We start from the raw sequence: 20,871 nt of genomic DNA on the forward strand, positions 1-20,871 counted from the left end.
AATATCGCAATATTTTCTTTTATTAATCAACTTAATTTTTTTTATTATAGAACATAGAACAATACAGCACAGAACAGGCCTTTCTGCCCTCGATGTTGCGCCGACCTGTGAACTATTCTCAGCTCGTCCTAAAATTCCAAAATCATCCATGTGCTTATCTAAGGATTGTTTAAACCTCCCTAATGTGGCTGAGTTGACTACATTAGTAGTTAGAGCATTCCACGCCCTTACCACTCTCTGCGTAAAGAACCTGCCTCTGACATCTGTCTTAAATTTATCACCCCTCAATTTGTAGATATGCCCCCTTGTACAAGCTGACATCATCATCCTAGGAAAATGTCTTTCACTGTCTACCCCATCTAATCCTCTGATCATCTTGTATGTCTCTATCAAATCCCCTCTTAGTCTTCTTCTTTCCAATGAGAACAGACCCAAGTCTCTCAGCTTTTCCTCATAAGACCTTCCCTCCAGACCAGGCAACATCCTGGTAAATCTCCTCTGCACTTTTTTCTAATGCTTCCACATCCTTCCTGAAATATGGGGACCAGAACTGTACACAATATTACAAGTGTGGCCGCATCAGCGTTTTGTATATTTGCAGCATGATATTGCGGCTCCGGGACGCAATCCTTCTACAATTGAAACCTAACACACAGTATGCCTTCTTAACAGCACTATCCAGCTGGGTGGCAACTTTCGGGGCTCTATGTACATGGACACCAAGGTCCCTCTGCACATTCACACTACCAAGAATCTTTCCATTGACCCAGTACCCTGCGTTCCTGTTATTCTTCCCAAAGTGCATCACCTCACATTTAGCTGCACTGAACTCCATTTTCCACCTCTCAGCCCAATTCTGCAGTTTCTCCAAGTCCCCTTGCAGCCTGTAACATTATTCCACACTGTCCACTACTCCACCGACTTTAGTGTCATCTCGAAATTTACTAATCCATCCACTATGTCTGCGTCTAAGTCATTTATAAAAATGACAAACAGCAGTGGTCCCAAAACAGATCCTGTGGCACACCACTAGTAACCAGACTCCAGGCTGAATATTTTCCATCAACCACCACTCGCTGCCTTCTTTCAGAAAGCCAGTTTCTAATCCAAACAGCTAAATCACTCTCAATCCCATGCCTCTGCATTTTCTCCAACAGCCTACCATGTGGAACCTTATCAAAGGCTTTACTCAAGTCCATGTATACCACATCAACTGCCCTTCCCTCATCTATATGCTTGGTCACCTTCTCAAAAAACTTAATGAGGTTCGTGAGACACGACCAGCCCTTGAAGAAACCACATTGACTATCTGAAATCAAATTATTATTAGGTTATTATTACTAGATATTTGCTTATAATTAAATTCCAAGCCTCCTTTCTACCTATTATAAGCAGATAAATCTTAGTCAATATACTTTAAATTAGCATCAACCACCTGTATTAAATATTGGGGTCAACAGCCCCTGTAATAGTCACAAACATCGGGGGCCTCCTACCTCCCTAATAATCTCATATATCAGGGCCTCCTGCCTCCATAACAGCCAAAGATGTCGGGGGCCTTCTGCCTCCCTAATAATCACAAATATCAGGGAACAGTTTTAATACAGGCAGTTAACTGTTAAGGAGGCAGGAGGCCCCGATATTTATTATTATTAGGAAGGCAGGAGGCACTCGATATTTATTCTTTGTTTCTCTTTGGACCACTTGAGAATGTTAAAACTTTTGAGGCCACCAGCCTCCGAAAACTGCCGAGGATACAAATTCCAATTTTTTTTAAATTCTGGAAATTGTTGAAGCTCGGGAGATCAAAGTTTTTTACTAAAACTCGGAAATTAATGAAACTCGAGAGATTGAGGTAGTTGTTTAATTTCTCTGTTTTTTTCTTGTTCTACATTATCAATTATTTATATTTAATTCCAAGATTTAACAACTATGTTTGTAAAACTATGTTCTGACAATGTTTTATTTCCTGAAAAAGCATTTGCTGGGATACATTGGCTTATGCAAATGCTTTATTTTGTTTGTTCTTTTGAGAAAGATGTTACTGTTTCCAAGTGTGCATTTATTAACTGATTTTATTTGACAGTTCCTATAATTTATATTTGTAGAATCACAAATGATTTGGTAAAGTAGGTTAAGAATTTGAGATGACAATGGTTTCAAATAATTTCACACGTTTATTTTTAGTCGAAGTCTACTTTTGTTCTGTCCTCACAGAAGAAAACACAAATAACTTAGCAGTAATGCTAGGAAAGTAAAGGCTTTTTTGGGAAGGAAGAATTGAAGGAAATTAATATTGGTTTAAAAGAAAAATTAATGGAATTGAAAATGGATAAATCCCGAGGCCTTAGAATCTACATCCCAGAGTACTAAAGGAGGTGACCATGGAAATAATAGTTGCATTGATTGTCATCTTGCAACATTCTATAGATTCTGGAATTATCCCAGCACATTGTAGGATGGCTATTGTAACCTCATTATTTAAAAAAAAGGACGGAAATAGGAAACTGGAATTACAAGCTGTCAAACCTAATGTCAGTAGTAGAGAAAATGCTGGAGCCTATTATAAAGGACATGATAGCAGAATATCTTGGAAATAGCAATAGGATTACACAAAGTTAACAGGGGATTCATGAAAGGGAAATTATGTTTGACAAACTAGTTGATCTTTTTTGAGAAAATTACTAGTAGATTTGATAAGGGAGTATAAGGTGACATGGAGCAGTTGAATTTTCAGAAAGCTTTTGATAAAATACCAAATTAGAGGTTAACATGTACAATCAAGACACATAGGATTAGTGGTAATATATTGGCTTGGGTTGAGGATTGGTTAGCAGACAAGAAGCAATGTAGGAATAATGGGTCTCTTTCAGAGTGGAAGGTGATGACTGGTGGGGTGCCACAGGGATCAATGCTTGGGCCCCAGTTATTCATAGTATATGTCAACGATTTCAACGAGAGAATCAAATGTAACATTTTCAAGTTTGCTAGTGACACAAAAGCATGTGGGATTGTGAATGATATGAAGGATGCAAAGTGGCTTCAACTCAATCTAGACAAGTTCATTGAGTGTGTAAATGAAGAGATAGTATAACGTGGATAATTGTGAAATTGTCTACTTCAGTTGCAAAACTGGAGTGGTAGAGGATAATTTAAATGGTGATAGACTGCAAAAAGTTCATATACTAAAGGACTTGGGTGTCCTTGTACTCTGGTCATTGAAAACTAGCATACAGTTGCAGTAAGCAGTTAGGAAGGCAAATGGCATTACAGAAGGACGTGGAAGAAACTTACTAAATATATTTAAGAAAGAAATAGATAAATTTCTTGTAGTTAAAGGTGTCAACGTTAATGGGAGATAACAGGATTATGATTTTGAGATAGATCTGACATGGTCATGCTGAATAGTTCAGGAGGCTCAATTGACCACATGTTCTTCTCCTCCTGTATTCTGAGTTCCTATCATTTCTTTGTGTTCAAACATTAGATAAATACATCATGCATTTTGCACTCCCAAAACTTAACCATTTTCTCCCAGCTCTCACAATGTGTCAGTGTTTGTGTCTATGCTCCACATAGTTAATACATGATATTGTTGAGGCAAGATGTCACTGTGAATCAACCTGTTCAGACATATCACAACTCCAGAGTAAGAATGAGACTTTAACCCAGACCTTCTAAACAAAGGCATATACACTACCACTGCACCACGAGACCTGGAGCACACATTTACATAAAAATTGAATCCATTAAGTACCAAGACAAAGAACATTCTGATGTCTGAACTTTAACAATGTTTATGTTTAACAAGGAGGTCAATGCATATTGTGCAGGTGTAACTGTGGATATGAAGCCACACCATTTTGAACAGACATTATCTTAATGATTAGATTAGATTAGATTAGATTACTAGAGCAGACTCAAGGAGCCAATTGGTCTGTTCCTGTTACTCCTCCTTTATAAGTATTTTTAATTAACCTTTTTAGCTTATTTCAACTTCATTTTGATTTAGACCCTTCTCCCTTCAACCTCTCCCTCAGCTTTGATGGTTTGCATTGCCCTTAATGATCTTTGGACATAAATTAGTCAATTGGAAAATGAATAATTTACTGGTGGGGGTGAATAGATGGAAAGAAATGAGTGATATAATGATGGAAAAAAATCAGTTGTGTGTTAGAGTACTTCTAGATATAAGAAAAAAAAATCAACCTGTTTCGGCCATTGCTGGGCATTGCATATAATTTGAATAATTGGAAAAAATTATAATTTAATGGTGGGGAATAGTTACAGATTGGGAGCAATTGTTCCACAGAAAGGGCACAGTAGACATGTGGCGACTGTTTAAGGAACAGTTGTTGCAAGTGATGCACAAATTTGTTCCTGTAAGACAGGTAAGAAGGAGTAAGATTAAAGAGCTTTGGATGACAAGAATAGAGAAGCTTCTCGTCAAAAGGAAGAAGGCAGCTAATGTAAGGTGGAGGAAGCAAGGATATAGCACAGCTTTAGAGGATTACAGGCTTGTTAGAAAGGAGCTCAGAAATGGACTGACAAGAGCCAGGAGGGAATACAAGAAAGGCTTGGCAGGAAGGATTATGAAGAACCCAAAGGCATTTTACTCATACGTGAAGAACAAGAGAATGATCAGGGAGAAAGTAGGGATGCTCAGGGATAGCGTAGGGAACTTGTGCATGAAGTCTCTGCAGATAGGGGAAGCCCTAAATGAGTGTTTTGCCTCCATTTTCACTAAGGAAAGGGACCTGTTGTGAATGAGAACTTTAAGGAGCTGGGATATTGGCTTGAACAGATCAAGCTTAATGAAGTTGATGTTCTGGTAATTTTGGCGAACATTAAGATTGATACGTCCCCAGGGCCAGACCAGATTTATCCTAGGTTACTTCAGGAAGTGAGAAAGGAGGTTGCTAAGCCGTTGGTGAAGATCTTTGCTTCCACAGGAGTCATAGCGGAGGATCGGATGGAGGTGAATTTTGTTCCACTTTTCAAGAAAGGTAATGGGGAAATCCATGGCAATTACAGGTCAGTCAGTCTTACGTCTGTGATTAGCAAGGTTTTGGAAAGAATACTGAGGGATAGGATTTACAACTATTTGGAAAAGCATAGCGTGATTAAAGGCAGTCAGCATAGCTTTGTGAGGGGCAGGTCATGCCTAACTAATCTTATTGAGTTCTTCAAGGAGGTGACAAGACAGGTCGACAAAGGTTGAGCAGTAGATGTGGTGTATGTGGACTTCAGCAAGGAATTTGATAAGGTTCTCCATTGTAGGTTCATTCATAAAGTCAGGAGGTTTGGGATACAGGCAGATTTGGCTATCTGGATTCAGAATTGGTTGGCTGACAGAAAGTAGAGAGTGGTTGTAGATGGAAAGTATTCTGCCTGGAGGTCAGTGTTGAGTGGTGTTGTGCAGGGCTCTGTTCTTGGGCCTCTGCACTTTGTAGTTTTTATAAATGACTTGGATGAGGAGATTGAGGGGTGGGTTAGTAAATTTGCAGACGGCACAAAGATTGGAGGTGCCATTGATAATATTGAGGGCTATTGCAGGCTGCAGTGTGACATAGACAAGATGCAGAGCTAGGCTGAGAAATGGCAGATGGAGTTCAACCTGGATAAATGCGAAGTGATGCATTTTGGAAGGTCGAACTTGAATGCTGGTTATAGGATTAAAGACAGGATTCTTGGCCGTATGGAGGAACTGAGGGATCCCTCAAAGTTGCCACCCAAGTGGACAGGGTTTTTAAGAAAGCATGTGGTGTTTTGGCTTTCATTAACAGAGGGATCGAGTTTAAGAGCTATGAGGTTTTACTACAGCTCTACAAGTCCCTGGTGAGACCACACTTGGAATATTGTGTCCAGTTCTGGTCGCCCTACTATAGGAAAATACAGAGACTTTGGAGAGGGTGCAAAGAAGGTTTACCAGGATGCTGCCTGGACTGGAGGGCTTGTCTTGTGACTTTTCCCTCTGGAGAGAAGGAGGAAAGAGAGGAGACCTGATCGAGGTATACAAGGTGAGGCATGGATAGAGTCAATAGCCAAAGACTTTTCCCCAGGACAGGATTGACTGGAACGAGGGGTCATAGCTTTAAGATATTAGGAGGAAGATATAAAGGAGACATCAGAGGTAGGTTCTTTACACAGAGAGATGTGAATGCATGGAATGTGTTGCCAGTGATGGTGGTGGAAGCAGAGTCATTGAGGACATTTAAGCGCTTGCTGGACATGCGCATGAGCAGCAGTGAATTGAGGGGTGCGTAGGTAAGATTATTTTTTGTTACATTAGGATTGGTGGGCGGCGCGGTGGCACAGTGGTTAGCACTGCTGCCTCACAGCGCCAGAGACCCGGGTTCAATACCCGCCTCAGGCGACTGACTGTGTGGAGTTTGCACATTCTCCCTGTGTCTGCGTGGGGTTTCCTCTGGGTGCTCCGGTTTCCTCCCACAGTCCAAAGATGTGCAGGTTAGGTGAATTGGCTATGCTAAATTGCCCATAGTGTTAGGTAAGGGGTTAATGTATGGGTATGGGTGGGTTGCACTTCGGCGGGTCGGTGTGGACGTGTTGGGCCGAAGGGCCTGTTTCCAAACTGTAATCTAATCTAATTAATCCTCGGCACAACATCCTAGGACGAAGGGCCTGTTCTGTGTTGTATTTTTCTATGTTCTACAGAATCCCTACAGTATGGAACCAGGCCATTCAGCCTATCAAGTACACACTGACCCTCCAAAGAGCATCCCACCCTGACCCACACCTGCACTCACTCCCTGTAATCCTGCATTTCCCATGGCTAATTCATCTAGCTTGGCCATCCCTTGACACTATGGGCAATTTAGCATGATCAATCCACCTAACCTGCACAACTTTGGACTATGGGAGGAAACTGGAGCAACTGGAGGAAATCTGTGCAGACAGTGGGAGAATGTGCGAACTCCATACAGACAGTCACCCAAGAGTGACATCAAAGCCGGGTCCCTGGCACTGTGAAGCACCAGTGCTTATCACTGAGACAAAGTGCCACCTCAAATAGATGAAAAGAACCACAGATGATTTGGTGATGAGAAAAAAGTTCAGTTGTATGTAATAGCACACCTGAATATGTATATAAAAAACACAGAAAGGATTTCTGGATAAAATGAATTACGAAGAAATGATCTGTTTACAGTTCTCTGGTGTTGTCCCCACCTCTGAGCCAGCTAGAGATGGATTCAAGTCTCAGAGGTAGATAATAACATCTCTGAACAGGTTGATTAGAAAACATAAAAACCTTGTTCAAGAGGCCCAGCTTCATATCCCACATGCTCCAGAGGTGTGTAATAATGTTTCTGAACAGGTTGATTCAGAAAATAACAAAATAACCTGTTCAGACATGATAGGGCACACCTCTGTAGCAGTTGTGACTTGAACCATAATGTTCTGACCCAGAGAGTGGAACACTGCTTCTGTGCCAAATGGTTATTTGCATGTTACTCAGATTGAAAATTCATTCCAATTGAATCATCTTAAATTTATCCAATAATAGTAATAATAATATATATAAACGCACATTGTATATTACTGGTTGAGTTATTGCTAGCTGATTTGCAAGTGATGGGTTTCTTTGCAATTTGCACCAAAAAGAGCTGAGTTAGCATGGCTTCAACAAGTGGGGTCCATGCCTAAAAGTCTATTAGATTTCTTTAAGGAGGCAATGAGCAAGATAGATCTTAGAATCCCGACAGTGTGGAACCAGGCCATTTGACCCAACAAATCCACACTGAACTTCCAAAGTGTAACCCATCCAGACCCACCCTGCCCTATTATTCTACATTTATCCTGACTAATGCACCTAACCTACACATCTCTGAACAGTACAGGCAATTTAGCATGGCCAATCCATGCAACCTGGCACATCTTTGGATTGTGGGAGGAAACCAGAGCACCTGGAGAAAACCCACACAGACACAGGGAGAATGTGCAAATATCACACAAACAGTGGCTAGAATCGAACCTTGGTCCCTGACGCTAACAATTGAGCCACTGTGCACAGCCAGTAGACATAATCTGTTTGGATTTCCAGAAGGTCATGGATATTGTGTCGCACAGAATGTTGTCAAATAACATGAGAGTGCATTGTTTTAGGGACAAGGTACTGGCATGGATAGAGGGTTGGCTAACTGTCAGAAGGCAGCGAATGGATTTAAAGGGATCTGTTTCAGGATGGCAGCTGGTGACTAGAAGAGTTCCAGTGTTGGGACCACAGCTAATCATGTTATTCATTACTGATCTGAATTAAGGAATTGGGGGCATTGTTGCTAAGTTTGTAGGTGACACAAAAATAGACGGAGGGGTAAATAGTGTTGAGTGAGCAGGGAGGCTGCAGAAGAATTTGTAAGGTTAGGACAGTGGGCAAAGAAGTGACAGATGGAATATAATTTAAGCAAGGGTGAGGTTATGCACTTTGACATGAAGACTGTTTTCTAAATGGGAAAACTTCTCTATGCTACTCATCTGCGATGAGGAAGGGATCTCATTGAAACTTAGAGAACAGTGGAAGGCCTGGATAGAATGGATGATGTTTCCACTAGTAGGGAATACTAGGACCTGAGGGTACAGCCTCAGAGTGAAGGAAGGACCCGGTAGGACTGAGATGATGAGGAATTTCTTCAGCTAGAGATGATGAATCTGTGGAGCTGGTTGCTGCAGAATGCTATGATGACCAAATCATTGGATATATTTAAGGAAAAGATAGATAGGTTCTTGATTAGCAAGGGGATCAAATGCTACTGGAAGAAGGCAAGAGAATGGGATTGAGGACCACATCAGGCATGGTCAAATTGCAGAGCAGACTTGGTGGTCTGAATGACCGAATTCTACTTCTATACTTTATGGGCATTTGAAGCCATAAAACTGCTGTAAAAACATTCCAAAGGTCTCGTGAGATAAAACTAAATTCGTTGGAATAACGGATAAAAGTGTCTAGACAAGTGAATCAGGAAATTAAAACCAAGGGACGAAAATCTGCGTGGAAAATGCAATGGGCTCACTCTATAAGAAAACAGAACGTTACATTTAAATATCTTTTGGGCATTCAGTGAAGAGTCGAGAGACTGCACATTCACTTTCACAGGCATTCACATTCAGCGGGAGGCAGGAGCTGCGCACGCGTAGTCCGGCTTTGTGGGGAGCAGGGAGTGTACATGCGCCGTCTCTGTGCTCTGGGGATGGCAAAGGGTCTTCATTCTCACAGAGTGACTGTGTTTCTCTCTGATCAATGCCTGGTTCGTGCTGCAGTTCAAACCGGTGGTTGATAGTGTGAGCAGCAGAACTGTGAAGCTGAGGCCGGCGAAGATCGACGCGAGCATCGTGGACTTTTATTCTTTGAATTTGCCTCCTCCAAGGAGTTAATGTTTGCTGCTAAGTGGGAGGATAACATCAGGCTCACGTTCATCTCGAGCGGCGGCCTGTCAAAATTTATTTTTGGAAACGCCAGTTTTATTTTGTTGCTTAGGATTGTTTTGGAGCAAAGAAATCGGTTTTAGGAGGAGACGGCGTGTGACGTGGCGCAGCAACTGACATGGAGCCCGGGGAGGAAATAGGTAATTGGGCTATCGGTATTACTGGGGCAGGAGCTGAGGCCAGGGGGCTGGGGATTACTGGCTGCTGTGGCTTTCCTCTATGGGTTACAGCACTGCAGAACTCATGGTTAATACATCAAAAACAAACCGATCGGCTCATTCATTGCAAGTAAAATCACACTGTTGCTGTGCTTATGAGGAGGAAAAGGAACCTCCATGAAAGCAAAATAAAAACAAATGTTGTTTATGATGAAACTGACTACATTTGGAGGTGCGAACGTTTTGTTTTTCGGTTAAAGAGACTAGCTTCTTTTTAATTATTTGCCATTTGTCCAACACTGAAATTTATAAATGTACCCTGGATATAAAAGACATCTGAGTGGGTACATGAAAAGGAAGGGTTTGCAGGGATATGGGAATTAGATCAGTTTAGGATATCTGGTGGCAATGAAGAGTTGGACCAAAGAGTATTTTTTTCCATTTTAAATATCTCTGTGATGCAATGTGAAATAATTTATTTTGTTGAATGTGGATAGCTTCATTCATACATTAGAAGCAAAGTTTGACAACAATTTCTGGTTGGTATGGATGATTGGACAGAAGGCACTGTTTCCATGCTGTATAATTCTGAGTCTCCATGAGCCTACCTTGTTGAAATTAGAACATTTCCTTCATATATTAGAAACAAAGTTTGACATCAGGTGTATCTTTTTGGAATTAAAACTGTTTTTATCAGTGTTCATTTTTCTCATATGTGGCTGTGGTCAGATAAGACAGAACTAGGGATGTCTTAAATTTTGTTTTGGTTAAGATATGTGGTCAAACATTTGGTCTTGCCTATTTTTGTAAGGGATTCAACTCAAAATGTAACAGGGTGTGGTGGGCAAATTGTTGGAAGGAATCCTGAAGGACAGGATTTACATGTATTTGGAAAAGCAATGACTGATTTTGGATAGTCAACATGGCTTTGAGCATGGAAAATAGTGTCTCACTGACTTGCTTGAGTTTTTTTGAAGAAATAATGAAGAGGATTGATGAGGGCTGAGTGGTGGAGGTGATCTGTATGGACTTCAGTAAGGAATTCGACAAAGTTCCCCGAGACTGGTTAGCAAGGTTAGTTCACATGGAATACGTGGAGAATTAGCCATTTGGATACAGAACATGTCTGAAGGTGGAAGACAGAGAGTCATGGTGGAGGGTTGTTTTTCAGACGGGAGGCCTGTGACCAGCCATGTGCAACAAGGATTGGTGCTAGGTCCACTGCTTTTCATCATTTATGTAAATGTTTTGAATGTGAACGTAGAAGGTATGGTTAATTAGTTATAAGACGATAAGACCATAAGGCATAGGAGCGGAAGTAAGGCCATTCGGCCCATCGAGTTCACTCCGCTATTCAATCATGGCTGATGGGCATTTCACCTCCACTTACCCGCATTCTCCCCGTAGCCCTTAATTCCTTGTGACATCAAGAATTTATCAATTTCTGCCTTGAAGACATTTAGCGTCCCAGCCTCCACTGCACTCTGTGGCAATGAATTCCACAGGCCCACCACTCTCTGGCTGAAGAAATCTCTCCGCATTTCTGTTCTGAATTTACCCCCCCTAATTCTAAGGCTGTGTCCACTTGACAACATTGCATTCGCTTTCTTAATCACGGACTCAACCTGCATGTTTACCTTTAGAGAATCCTCAACTAGCACTCCCAGATCCCTCTGTACCTTGGCTTTACGAATTTTCTCACCGTTTAGAAAGTAGTCCATGCTTGTATTCTTTTTTCCAAAGCGCAAGACCTCGCATTTGCTCACGTTGAATTCCATCAGCAATTTCCTGGACCACTCTTCCAAACTGTCTAGATCCTTCTGCAGCCTCCCCACTTCCTCAGTACTACCTGCCTGTCCACCTAACTTTGTATCATAGGCAAACTTTGCTAGAATGCCCCCAGTCCCTTCATTGGGATCTTGATCCAGTGGGCCAATGGGCTGAAGAGTGGCAGTTGGAGTTTAGTTCAGATAGATGTGAAGTGCTGCATTAATATATAATGCAGCTGCGGCCCCAACACTGAACTCTGCGGGACACCACTTGTCACCGGCTGCCATTCCGAAAAAGAACCTTTTATCCCAACTCTCTGCCTACTTTCAGACAGCCAATCCTCAATCCATACCAGTAGCTCACTTCGAACACCATGGGCCCTCACCTTGCTCAGCAGCTTCCCGTGTGGCACCTTATCAAAGGCCTTTTGGAAATCCAGGTAGACCACATCCACTGGGTTTCCCCAGTCTAACCTACTTGTCACCTCTTCAAAGAACTTTGCAGATGACATCAAAATTGGAGGTGTAGTGAACAGTGAAGAAGGGTACTTCAGCGTACATTGGGATCTTGATCCAGTGGGCCAATGGGCTGAAGAGTGGCAGTTGGAGTTTAGTTCAGATAGATGTGAAGTGCTGCATTTTGGAAAGGCAAATTAGAGCAGGACTTATACACTTAATGCTAAGGTCTTGGGGACTGTTGCTGAACAAAGAGACTTTGGAGAGCAGTTTCATAGTTCCTTGAAAGTTGATTCGCAGGTAGATAGAATAGTGAATAAGGCATTTGGTAGGCTTGGTTTTATTGGTCAGTACATTGAGTATAAGGATTGGGAGGCCATATTGTGGCTGTACAGGACATTGATTAGGCCAGTTTTGGAGTACTGTATGCAATTCTGGTCTCCTTCCTATCAGAAGGATGTTGTGAAACTTGAAAGGATTCAGAAAAGGTTTACAAGGATGTTACCAGGGCTAGAGGGTTTGAGCTATAGAGAGAGGCTGGATCAATTGGGGCTATTTTCCATGGAGAGTTGGAGGCTGAGGGGTGACCTTATGGAGGTATAAAATCATGAGGAACATGGCTATGGTGGATAGATATGGTCTTTTCTCTGTGGTCTAAAACTAGAGGGCATAGGTTTAAGATGAGAGCGGAGAGATTTAAAAGGGACCTAAGGGGCAACCTTTTCATGCAGAATGTGGTACGTGTATAGAATGAGCTTCAGAGGAAGTGTTGCAGCTTGGTACAATTGCGCAATTAAAAGGCATCTGAATGAGCATATGAATAGGAAGGGTTTAAAGGGATATGGGCCAAGTGCTGGCAAATAGAACTAGATTTATTTCAGATATCTGGTTGGCATGGATGAGTTGGACTGCATGGTCTGTTTCTATAGTTTGCATCATTGTTGGCTCAGAAAAACCTATGAAGGAACGTGCCTTAACATCAACAGGATAGGACTGAGAATAAGCTGGATTGAAAGAAAAATATTTAGTTGTATTTGTTTGCTTCACATTGAAGTAGGCAACTATGGCATGAGCAACTTGGAATTAATACAATTATGCAAAATGGTGCTGGTTTTCTTGATATTAAACTGATATTTAACTGTCTCCTGCTTATCAAATAACATTTCTATTTAAAGACAAGCTCATTTGTGGAAACTTTTCCTGAAGCAATTTGGATCATAAAATAGGAAGAAAGCTAGTTCCTTAAGTTTGTTCAATAATTTCATGAGATCGAGATTGCTCTGAGACTTAAAATCAATTTTTCTATAGTTTCCACATATCCTTTTTGCATTTTAGATGACAGAACTCTGTTGGCCTTGGCTTTAAAGTTATCAACATATTTGGCATTAGTTTCTGATTGTAGAATATTCCAAAATTCTTGATATGTTGAGAGGGCAAGAACGCATATTCATGTATTGTCTTTCACTTTGTCAGGATGTCCAAAGTGTTTCAGTGTTCTTTTTGAATTGTAGGTAACACCTCAGTGGGTCTGTATGGAATTTATATGTTGCGTGAGGCTATGCGGGCAGTACAAAAGCAAAATACTGTGAATGCTGAAAATTAAGCAATACTCCTTTTATTCATTCCCAGTGATGTCCACATTCAATCAATACCAGCATTTATTGCCCTTCGCTGAATTGCTTGCTGGGCCATTTTTAAAGGACGTATATGAGGGTTGATAGCCTTGCTTTGGGTCTGCAGTCACATACAAGCCAGACCAAATAAGAATGACAGTTTTTCTTCCCTGAAGGATGTTAATTAACCAAATGGATTTTGTGACAATGCACAATAGTTAGATGGGCTTGTAATTCCAGATTTTATTGAATTAAAATTTCAAGATTTTCTATTGATTATTTCAACCCATATCCCAACATCATGAGCCCTGATCTGTGGATTACTCATGAATGATGTTACCACAGTATACCCATCACTTGCCAAACACTGTCTGACCTTCCCATGTACGTATGCTTAGTTATCAGAAGTGTTCTTAATCTTGCAATCAGAACCAATAAGCTAAGTCGATATCGAGCTTGAGTAATACTGAAGCTTGTTTCCATTTTATAGATTCATCCACATTTACAACACACAAAGAGGTCATGCAGCTCATTGTGCCCATACCGGTCAACAAAGACCTGACCATACTTATCTAATTTTCTGGCTGTTGGCCATAGCCCTAGAGGCTGTGTAAATGTATCATAGAATGCCTACAGTGCAGTGACCCATTGAGTCTGCACCTAACTTCCAAAGAGCATCCCAGCCAGACCCAGCATCCCCCACCTTAGCCCCATAAACACACATTAACCTTGGCTAATCCATCTATCTCTGCACATTCCTGGACACTATGGGCAATTTAGCATGGCCAATTCACGTAACTTCCTTTGGATTGATGAAAAATAACATGTAATGTCTTTGTATTGTGGGAAGAAACTGGAACATTTGGCAGAACTCCGCACAGACACACTCCTGAGATTGGGATTGAACCTACGTCCCTGGCACTGTGAGGCAACAGTGCTAACCACTGAGCCACCATGCTGCCCTAAAATGAATCTCTAAATACTGAAAGATTTTGAAAATTTGTGACTGAACTACCCTTTCAGGCAGAGAGTTCCAGATTCCCGCTACACTCTTGTTGAAAACGTTTCTCTTCAATTCTGCTAATAGCCTTCTACCTTCTTTGTTGAATCCATGCCCCCAATTATTGAAGTTTCCTGAAGAAGGGCTTATGCCCGAAACGTCGATTCTCCTGCTCCTTGGATGCTGCCTGACCTGCTGTGCTTTTCCAGCAACACATTTTTCAGCTCTGATCTCCAGTATCTGGAGTCCTCACTTTCCCCCAATTATTGACCCTAATATGAATCGGAAAAATGCTTTCCTCTTTATCCTATATCCTCTTTATCTGCGTCTCATCATCTTATACATTTCTGTCAGGTCTCTTCTCAATCTTTGCTGCTCCAAGGCAAACAACTCAAGCCTATTCAATCTTTCCTCATAGTTCAGACCCTCAAGTTTGGTCAGTATCTGAGTAAATCTCCTTTAACTCTTTCTTGTGCAGATTCAGCATTCCTACAATGTGGTGACCAGAATTACAAGTAGAATCCTAGTGTGGCCTGACCAGCTCTTTATGTAGTTTTAGAGATTAAAAGAACTGCAGATGCTAGATAGGCAGGAGGCTGTAAGCTGGCCTCCCTTATGTAATTCTAGTGTGACATCTGTGTTCTATGGCTTAGTTAATAAATGCAAACATCCCAGATGCCACCTTAACCACTTTATTTACCTGCCCTGCTACCTTCAGGAATCAATGAGAAAGTAGACCAAGGTCTCACTGAACTGCAGTAGTTTTTTGGATCCTATCATTTAGAGTGGGCTCTCTTGTTATGTTTGCCTTCCCGAAGTGCATTATCTCACATTTTTCTGAGTTGAATTCCATTTGCCATTGCTCTGTCCAGCTGACCAGTCTGTTGATATCCTTCTGCAGTTTATGGCTGTCCTTCTCAATATTTACTGCCTCCCAATGTTTGTGTCATCTATGAACATCTTGACCCTATCCCCTACATTTAATTCCAAAATCAGTCATGTATACTACAAACAGTAAGGATCCCAGCACTGAACCCTGCAAAACCCCAGAAACATCTCTTTACCATCACCCTCTACTTCCTGTCTCTTAATCAATTAGCTTGGATCCCATGGGCTTATTTTCTTGATTGGGCTATTATGAGGGACCTTAGCAAAAGACTTTCTGTGGTTCATGTAGACCACATCAGATGCAATACCTTCAATTGTTCATTAAGTCCTCAAGATCTAGATTGACACCTCTGTCATCTGAAAATGGATAAAGAATAAGGAAGTTGCAGTCAATTTCGGTGTTGCTCCTGAAGCACAGTAACACTGGTACATCAGCACTGGATTTGGTGTGCAACCAGTAGGTATAAAGAAGTGTGATATCTATCCACCAGATACTCACTAAAAACTCCGAAAAAAGCTAGGATTTATTTACGTAAAACTAATTGAATTTTAAACACCGTGTCATGTCTTACTGGCTACAAAACAAATTTCTTGGTCTCTCTAAATTTACCTGACATGAAGAAAAACTCATTCTTTTACATTTTAAGTATAACTGGAAATCTAGGACTTTTTCCTCACCTCTCTTCATCTCATCTTTCTTTCCCTCATTTTCAGTCATTGTACAAGATGTTGCATTAAGTATTCTAATTTTCACTTCTGATTTAGATGTTTTGTACTGAAGGGACGGTTTGTCAGTAGCAGAGGCATGCTATTTCTTTCCTTGGCTTACATGAGTCTCATCTTGTGTAGAGGGTACTGAAATGCGTGGTATCCCGAAAGTAATAAGATGCTATGAAAATGTCTACGAAAAATCTCCGCTGACTTATAACTTGAATGCGAGATGAATGGTGTACTTTCATCACATACCACAAAATGTCAGCGAAGATACTAGAATTGAAAGGCTGCCAAGTTTAAAAGGAACCATATGATAGGAATATTAACAGAACATGGAAATGAAACATCAATCAAGGATATCAATTGCTTAGGAGTACTGTAGTGCACAGAATGTGGTGTAGCCTGATGTCCCACAGACACCTGAGAAATGGATATTATTATGAAGGAGGGGCAGGCCTGGACATAATTTTAGGTAATGCAACCAGGGTTGAAGTATCAGTTGTGGAACATTTTGCAGACAGCAATCATAACTCTGGTGGATTCAAGATTGTTATCAAAAAGGGCAAGAACGAGTTTGAACTCTACGTTCTAAACTGGGGGAAGGCCAATATTAATAAGATCAGATTTGGCCAGAGTATTCAAGAAGGAAATAGATAGAGAATAGAGCCAACATGTTCCTATAAAGAGGGAGTGGGACCAACAAATCCAGCAGACCCTGAATTTTGAGGGATATATAGGATTGAGAAAAAAGGCTTCTGGAGGAAAGCTTAAGGGCTCAAGGAAGGGTTTGGAGGGATATGGGCTGGGTGCTGGCAGGTGGGACTAGATTGGATTGAGATATCTGATCGGCATGGGCGGGTTGGACCGAAGAGTCTGTTTCCATGCTGTACATCTCTATCACTCTATGACTTTAAGAGTATAGAATGTGCAAGTTGAAATTTAAAAAGGAAATAGAGAAGGAACAAGGGGCACAAAATGATAATGGCAGCTAAAATAAAGGAAAATCCCAATGTATTTTACTAGTGCATGAAGGGTAAAAACATAACTAGAATGAATTAAAGCCCATTACGGACCACAAGGTAATTTACACATGAAGCTGTAGGGCATAAGAATGTTCTAAATGAACTTTGCATCACTGTTCCCTAGTAAGAGGGACACTGGGTGTATGGAAATCAGTGAGAAGGAGTGATAAATTTAAAAAAAAATTAGCTTAGATAGAGAGGAGATTCTGAGTGGTCTGGCAGGCTTAATATGAACCCTGGGTGAAATGTGTCCTGGGGAAGAAATAACACGGGCACTGGCAATAATGTTTGGTTTCTCTCTGACCACAGGACTGAAGGAAAATCAGTGTGGTACTGTTATTCAACAAGGGAGCAAGGGATAGACCAGGCAACTACAGGCTAGTCAGTTTAACCTCAATGATGAGGAAACAATTGGATGCAATTCTGAGGGATGGAATGAACCCTAATTTGGAGAGGCAGGGATTAATCAAGAACAGTCAGCAATGTTTTGTTAAGGGATCACACAACATCAGGTTATAATTCAACTGGTTTAATTTGAAGTACTAGCTTTTAGGTGGCTATGGAGCAGGATCTAAGAGAATTTATAGCAAAAGATCAGTGTCATGTAATTGAAACAATATATTGAACAAACCAAGATTACTATGAAGTCTTTCATCTTTTAGAATGGGTTGCAGGTTTTGGTTCATTAATATGTAAATCCCAGAACTTCTGTTAAATTACGTTCTCAAGATAACTTAAGATTTTAACAAAAAAAATGACATCTTCTAGGGGATGTGTGAGGTTAGAGTCTGTCTGTATCCCAGTCTTGAGTCAGACTGGTTCTATTTTCAAAGTAGGAATTTATAAAATGTTACATGAATTGACTGCCTGCAGGTTGTGTGCTTTTTGATCAAAAATAGAATGTATCCGCAAATACAATTCTGTAAATGCAAATTCAACCCCTTGGCTTTTGTGTGTACATGTGTGAGAGAGAGTGAGAGTGAGTGCGCATGAGAGCGTGTGTGCTTGCGTGTGTGCATGCTTGGTAGAGTGTGTGCCTGAGTATAACGGAGGAGAAGCCTGCAAGAGGGTGTCTGAGAGAGAGCATGTGTATGAGAGAGGGTTTACATGATTGAGTGTGTGTGCTTGTGAGAGTGTATAGTGTAGTGGGGTCACCTGTAGTGTGACATGAACCTAAACTTGAGGCCAGTCTCATGGGTAGTGAGCTTGGCTATCAGCCTCTGCTTGGCCACTCTGCCTTATTGCATATTGCGAAGTCTGTCTTGGAGGATGGTCACCGAGGCTGAATGTCCCTGATGACTGAAGTGTTCCCCAACTGGGAGGGAACGCCCAGTCCAGCCCAGTTGGGACTGGCACTTCCACATCATTGTTAAGGGCTGGTCATATTTGATCAACTTGTTTGAATTTTTCAAAGAGGTGACTAGGTGTGTAGAATGAGAACAATAAATTTAAAATGGTCTACTTGAATTTAGCAAGGCTTTTGCTAGTCACCCATGGGAGACTGATAGTGTACTTTCAAGAGCCCATGAGATGAAAGAAATTTGTATAATTAGAATTGGCTGAGTGTTAGGAAGCAGTAGATGATGGCTGAGAGATGTTGTTGTGACTGGAAGCCCATGTTCAGTGAGGTTTTTCTATCATTGCTGGGGCCCTTGCAGTTTGTGTTAAGAGGTTGTCCAGTATGTTCAAGGATGATATGAAAATTTTTCAGGTGGTAAAGACTGAGGAGGATAGCATTACATTCTAGGAAGATCGAGGCAGGTTGGTTAGCTGGTCAGGAGTTCAATACATATAAATGTGAGATGACATATGGGCGGGACAAACAAGGCAATGAAATACATGGTAAACAATAGAACCCTGAGAAGCACTGAGGATCTTGGTAATGCATGTCCAACTGAGCTTTTCCATTGGCATAGCAGGCAAATTAAGTGGTTAAGAAGACATATGGTATACTTGCCTTTATTAGCTGCGAAACAGAGTTTAAGAACGGGAAGATTATGCTGAAACTGTGTAAAACTGTACAAGTGACAGCCTGAGTATTGTGTGCAGTTCTGGAATCTACATTATAAAAGGGTTGTGATTACATGAAGAGGATGCAGAGTAGATTTAGCAGGATGTTTCCTGGGCTGGAGAATTTATTATGAAAAGTGATTAGATGGCCTGGGGTTGCTCTCCTTGGATCTGAAGAGTCACGATCTAAAATATATAAAAATGTGAGGACCATAGTTGCGGTAGACAGGAAGGAAGGTGAAGGCACCAATGACCAGGGGCATAGGTCTTCGGTAAGGGCCAGAGGTTTAGAGGGGATGTGAGGAAATTTCTTCTCACCTAGAGGTTGGTGGGAATCTGGAGCTCACGGTGTATGGGTGATAGAGGCAGAAATCCTCATACTATTTTAAAAATATTTAGATGTACACTTGCAATGTCAAGGCATACAGGCTATGGACTGAATGCTGGAAAATTAGATTAAAATAATTAAATGCTTGTTTTTGACCAATGCAGATTTGATGAAACAAGGGCTCTTCTCTTTTTTATGATGCAGACAAATTATCACCCTACATTGCTTCCAAGTGTTTACACTTCATCTGTTTCATTAATGGCTTTTCAGGAAGGAGATATGCTGTACTTGTCTACATGCACGCATGTGCATCCAGAGTTTCAGCCATGAATTTGAATCTTAAAATAAATTTAAACTTAGAAGGAATGGAGGATAGAAACTGGCAAGAATTGCATTGGAAGTGTAATAGAGAGGTAACAGCTAGTGTGGTGAGTATTTCAGCAGCAAGATGAACATTTTTACAGAGGTGAACATGAGTATTTTTGGTGATGGTGCAGATATTTAGTTAGAAACTAATTTTGGGCTCAAGTATGACACTAGATTGTGAACAGCCTGATTGAGATTCTCACAATTGCCAGCAACAGAGTTGAAGTTTGTAGTGTGGACTGAAAACAACAGCTGTTCAGGTGGGGCTAATTTCTGCTTGTCACATTCTGAAGGTCAAATAAGCAATTAGTCAATTTGGTACAAGTGGACTGCTTGAGAAAGGTGGTCATGTGGAAGGGAACTACAATGCAGATTCAATTCTGTTTTCAATGATATTGCTGAAGGAAAGAATGCAAGACAAGTAGGAGAACGTTATAGGTCGGAACTTTGGGTAAGAGGTAATAGTGTAGGAATGTGAAAAAACCTGTAGCAGGTCATTTCTCTGGCTATGCTTGGATAAATAAGAATAGTACTAGGTGAGTGCAAATGGACATTGAAATAGTGACATAAGAGGAGGCTGATCAACTGTGTCAAAAGCTGCCGACAGATTTAGAAGGATTTGTGGGTAAATGACCTTTGTCACAATCACGTAGGGTGTCATTTGTGACTTTGACCTATTTGGTACTGTGGCAGCATTCAGACCTTACTAATTGATTGTGATTAACTAAAAAGTAATTTGTGTTATGTGACTGTCTTCCACTCGCTGCATTTGTTGGGAGGAATTGCACTGCTTTAAAAGTGGTTCTAATTTGGATGCATGAATTTTGTTTGCCATATTTAATAGTAATTCTCAAATACTGCTACACATCACTATGCAGCGAACATTCTTTAGAGTCCTGCCATTAGCTGGATTCTGCCTCCAACTCATTTGCTGGGACAGTGGTGTCAACAAAAGGATAGAATTACCATGATGATGAATGATACAGAGACAGCTCTGTATACCAAGAAATGGAATGTTTATGGATGTATGGCATGACCAATTGTACAGATCATCAAAATATCAAAGTTTCAAAAGCTACATTTAGCATGGCTTTTAAATTTTTTGC

The 20,871-nt window shown here is 41.0% G+C and overlaps 1 protein-coding gene across 4 annotated transcripts in view; it reads left to right on the forward strand.

The window, feature by feature from the left end:
- The first annotated feature begins 9,074 nt into the window (after positions 1 to 9,074).
- LOC122550577 (proton-coupled amino acid transporter 4-like) overlaps positions 9,075 to 20,871 on the forward strand; it is a 192,589-nt gene continuing 180,792 nt past the window's right edge. For 2 of the 4 annotated variants that reach the window (XM_043691517.1, XM_043691519.1), the window contains exon 1: positions 9,075 to 9,581. In XM_043691517.1, the coding sequence (XP_043547452.1) occupies positions 9,560 to 9,581 (22 nt within the window). In that variant the 5' untranslated portion in view covers positions 9,075 to 9,559. Of the gene's footprint in view, positions 9,582 to 20,132; positions 20,217 to 20,871 lie in introns of those variants that run through there. The other 2 variants (XM_043691520.1, XM_043691518.1) reach the window with 2 other exon arrangements.

The sequence above is a fragment of the Chiloscyllium plagiosum genome, chromosome 6 (genome assembly GCF_004010195.1).
Source record: "Chiloscyllium plagiosum isolate BGI_BamShark_2017 chromosome 6, ASM401019v2, whole genome shotgun sequence".
NCBI lineage: Eukaryota > Metazoa > Chordata > Chondrichthyes > Orectolobiformes > Hemiscylliidae > Chiloscyllium > Chiloscyllium plagiosum.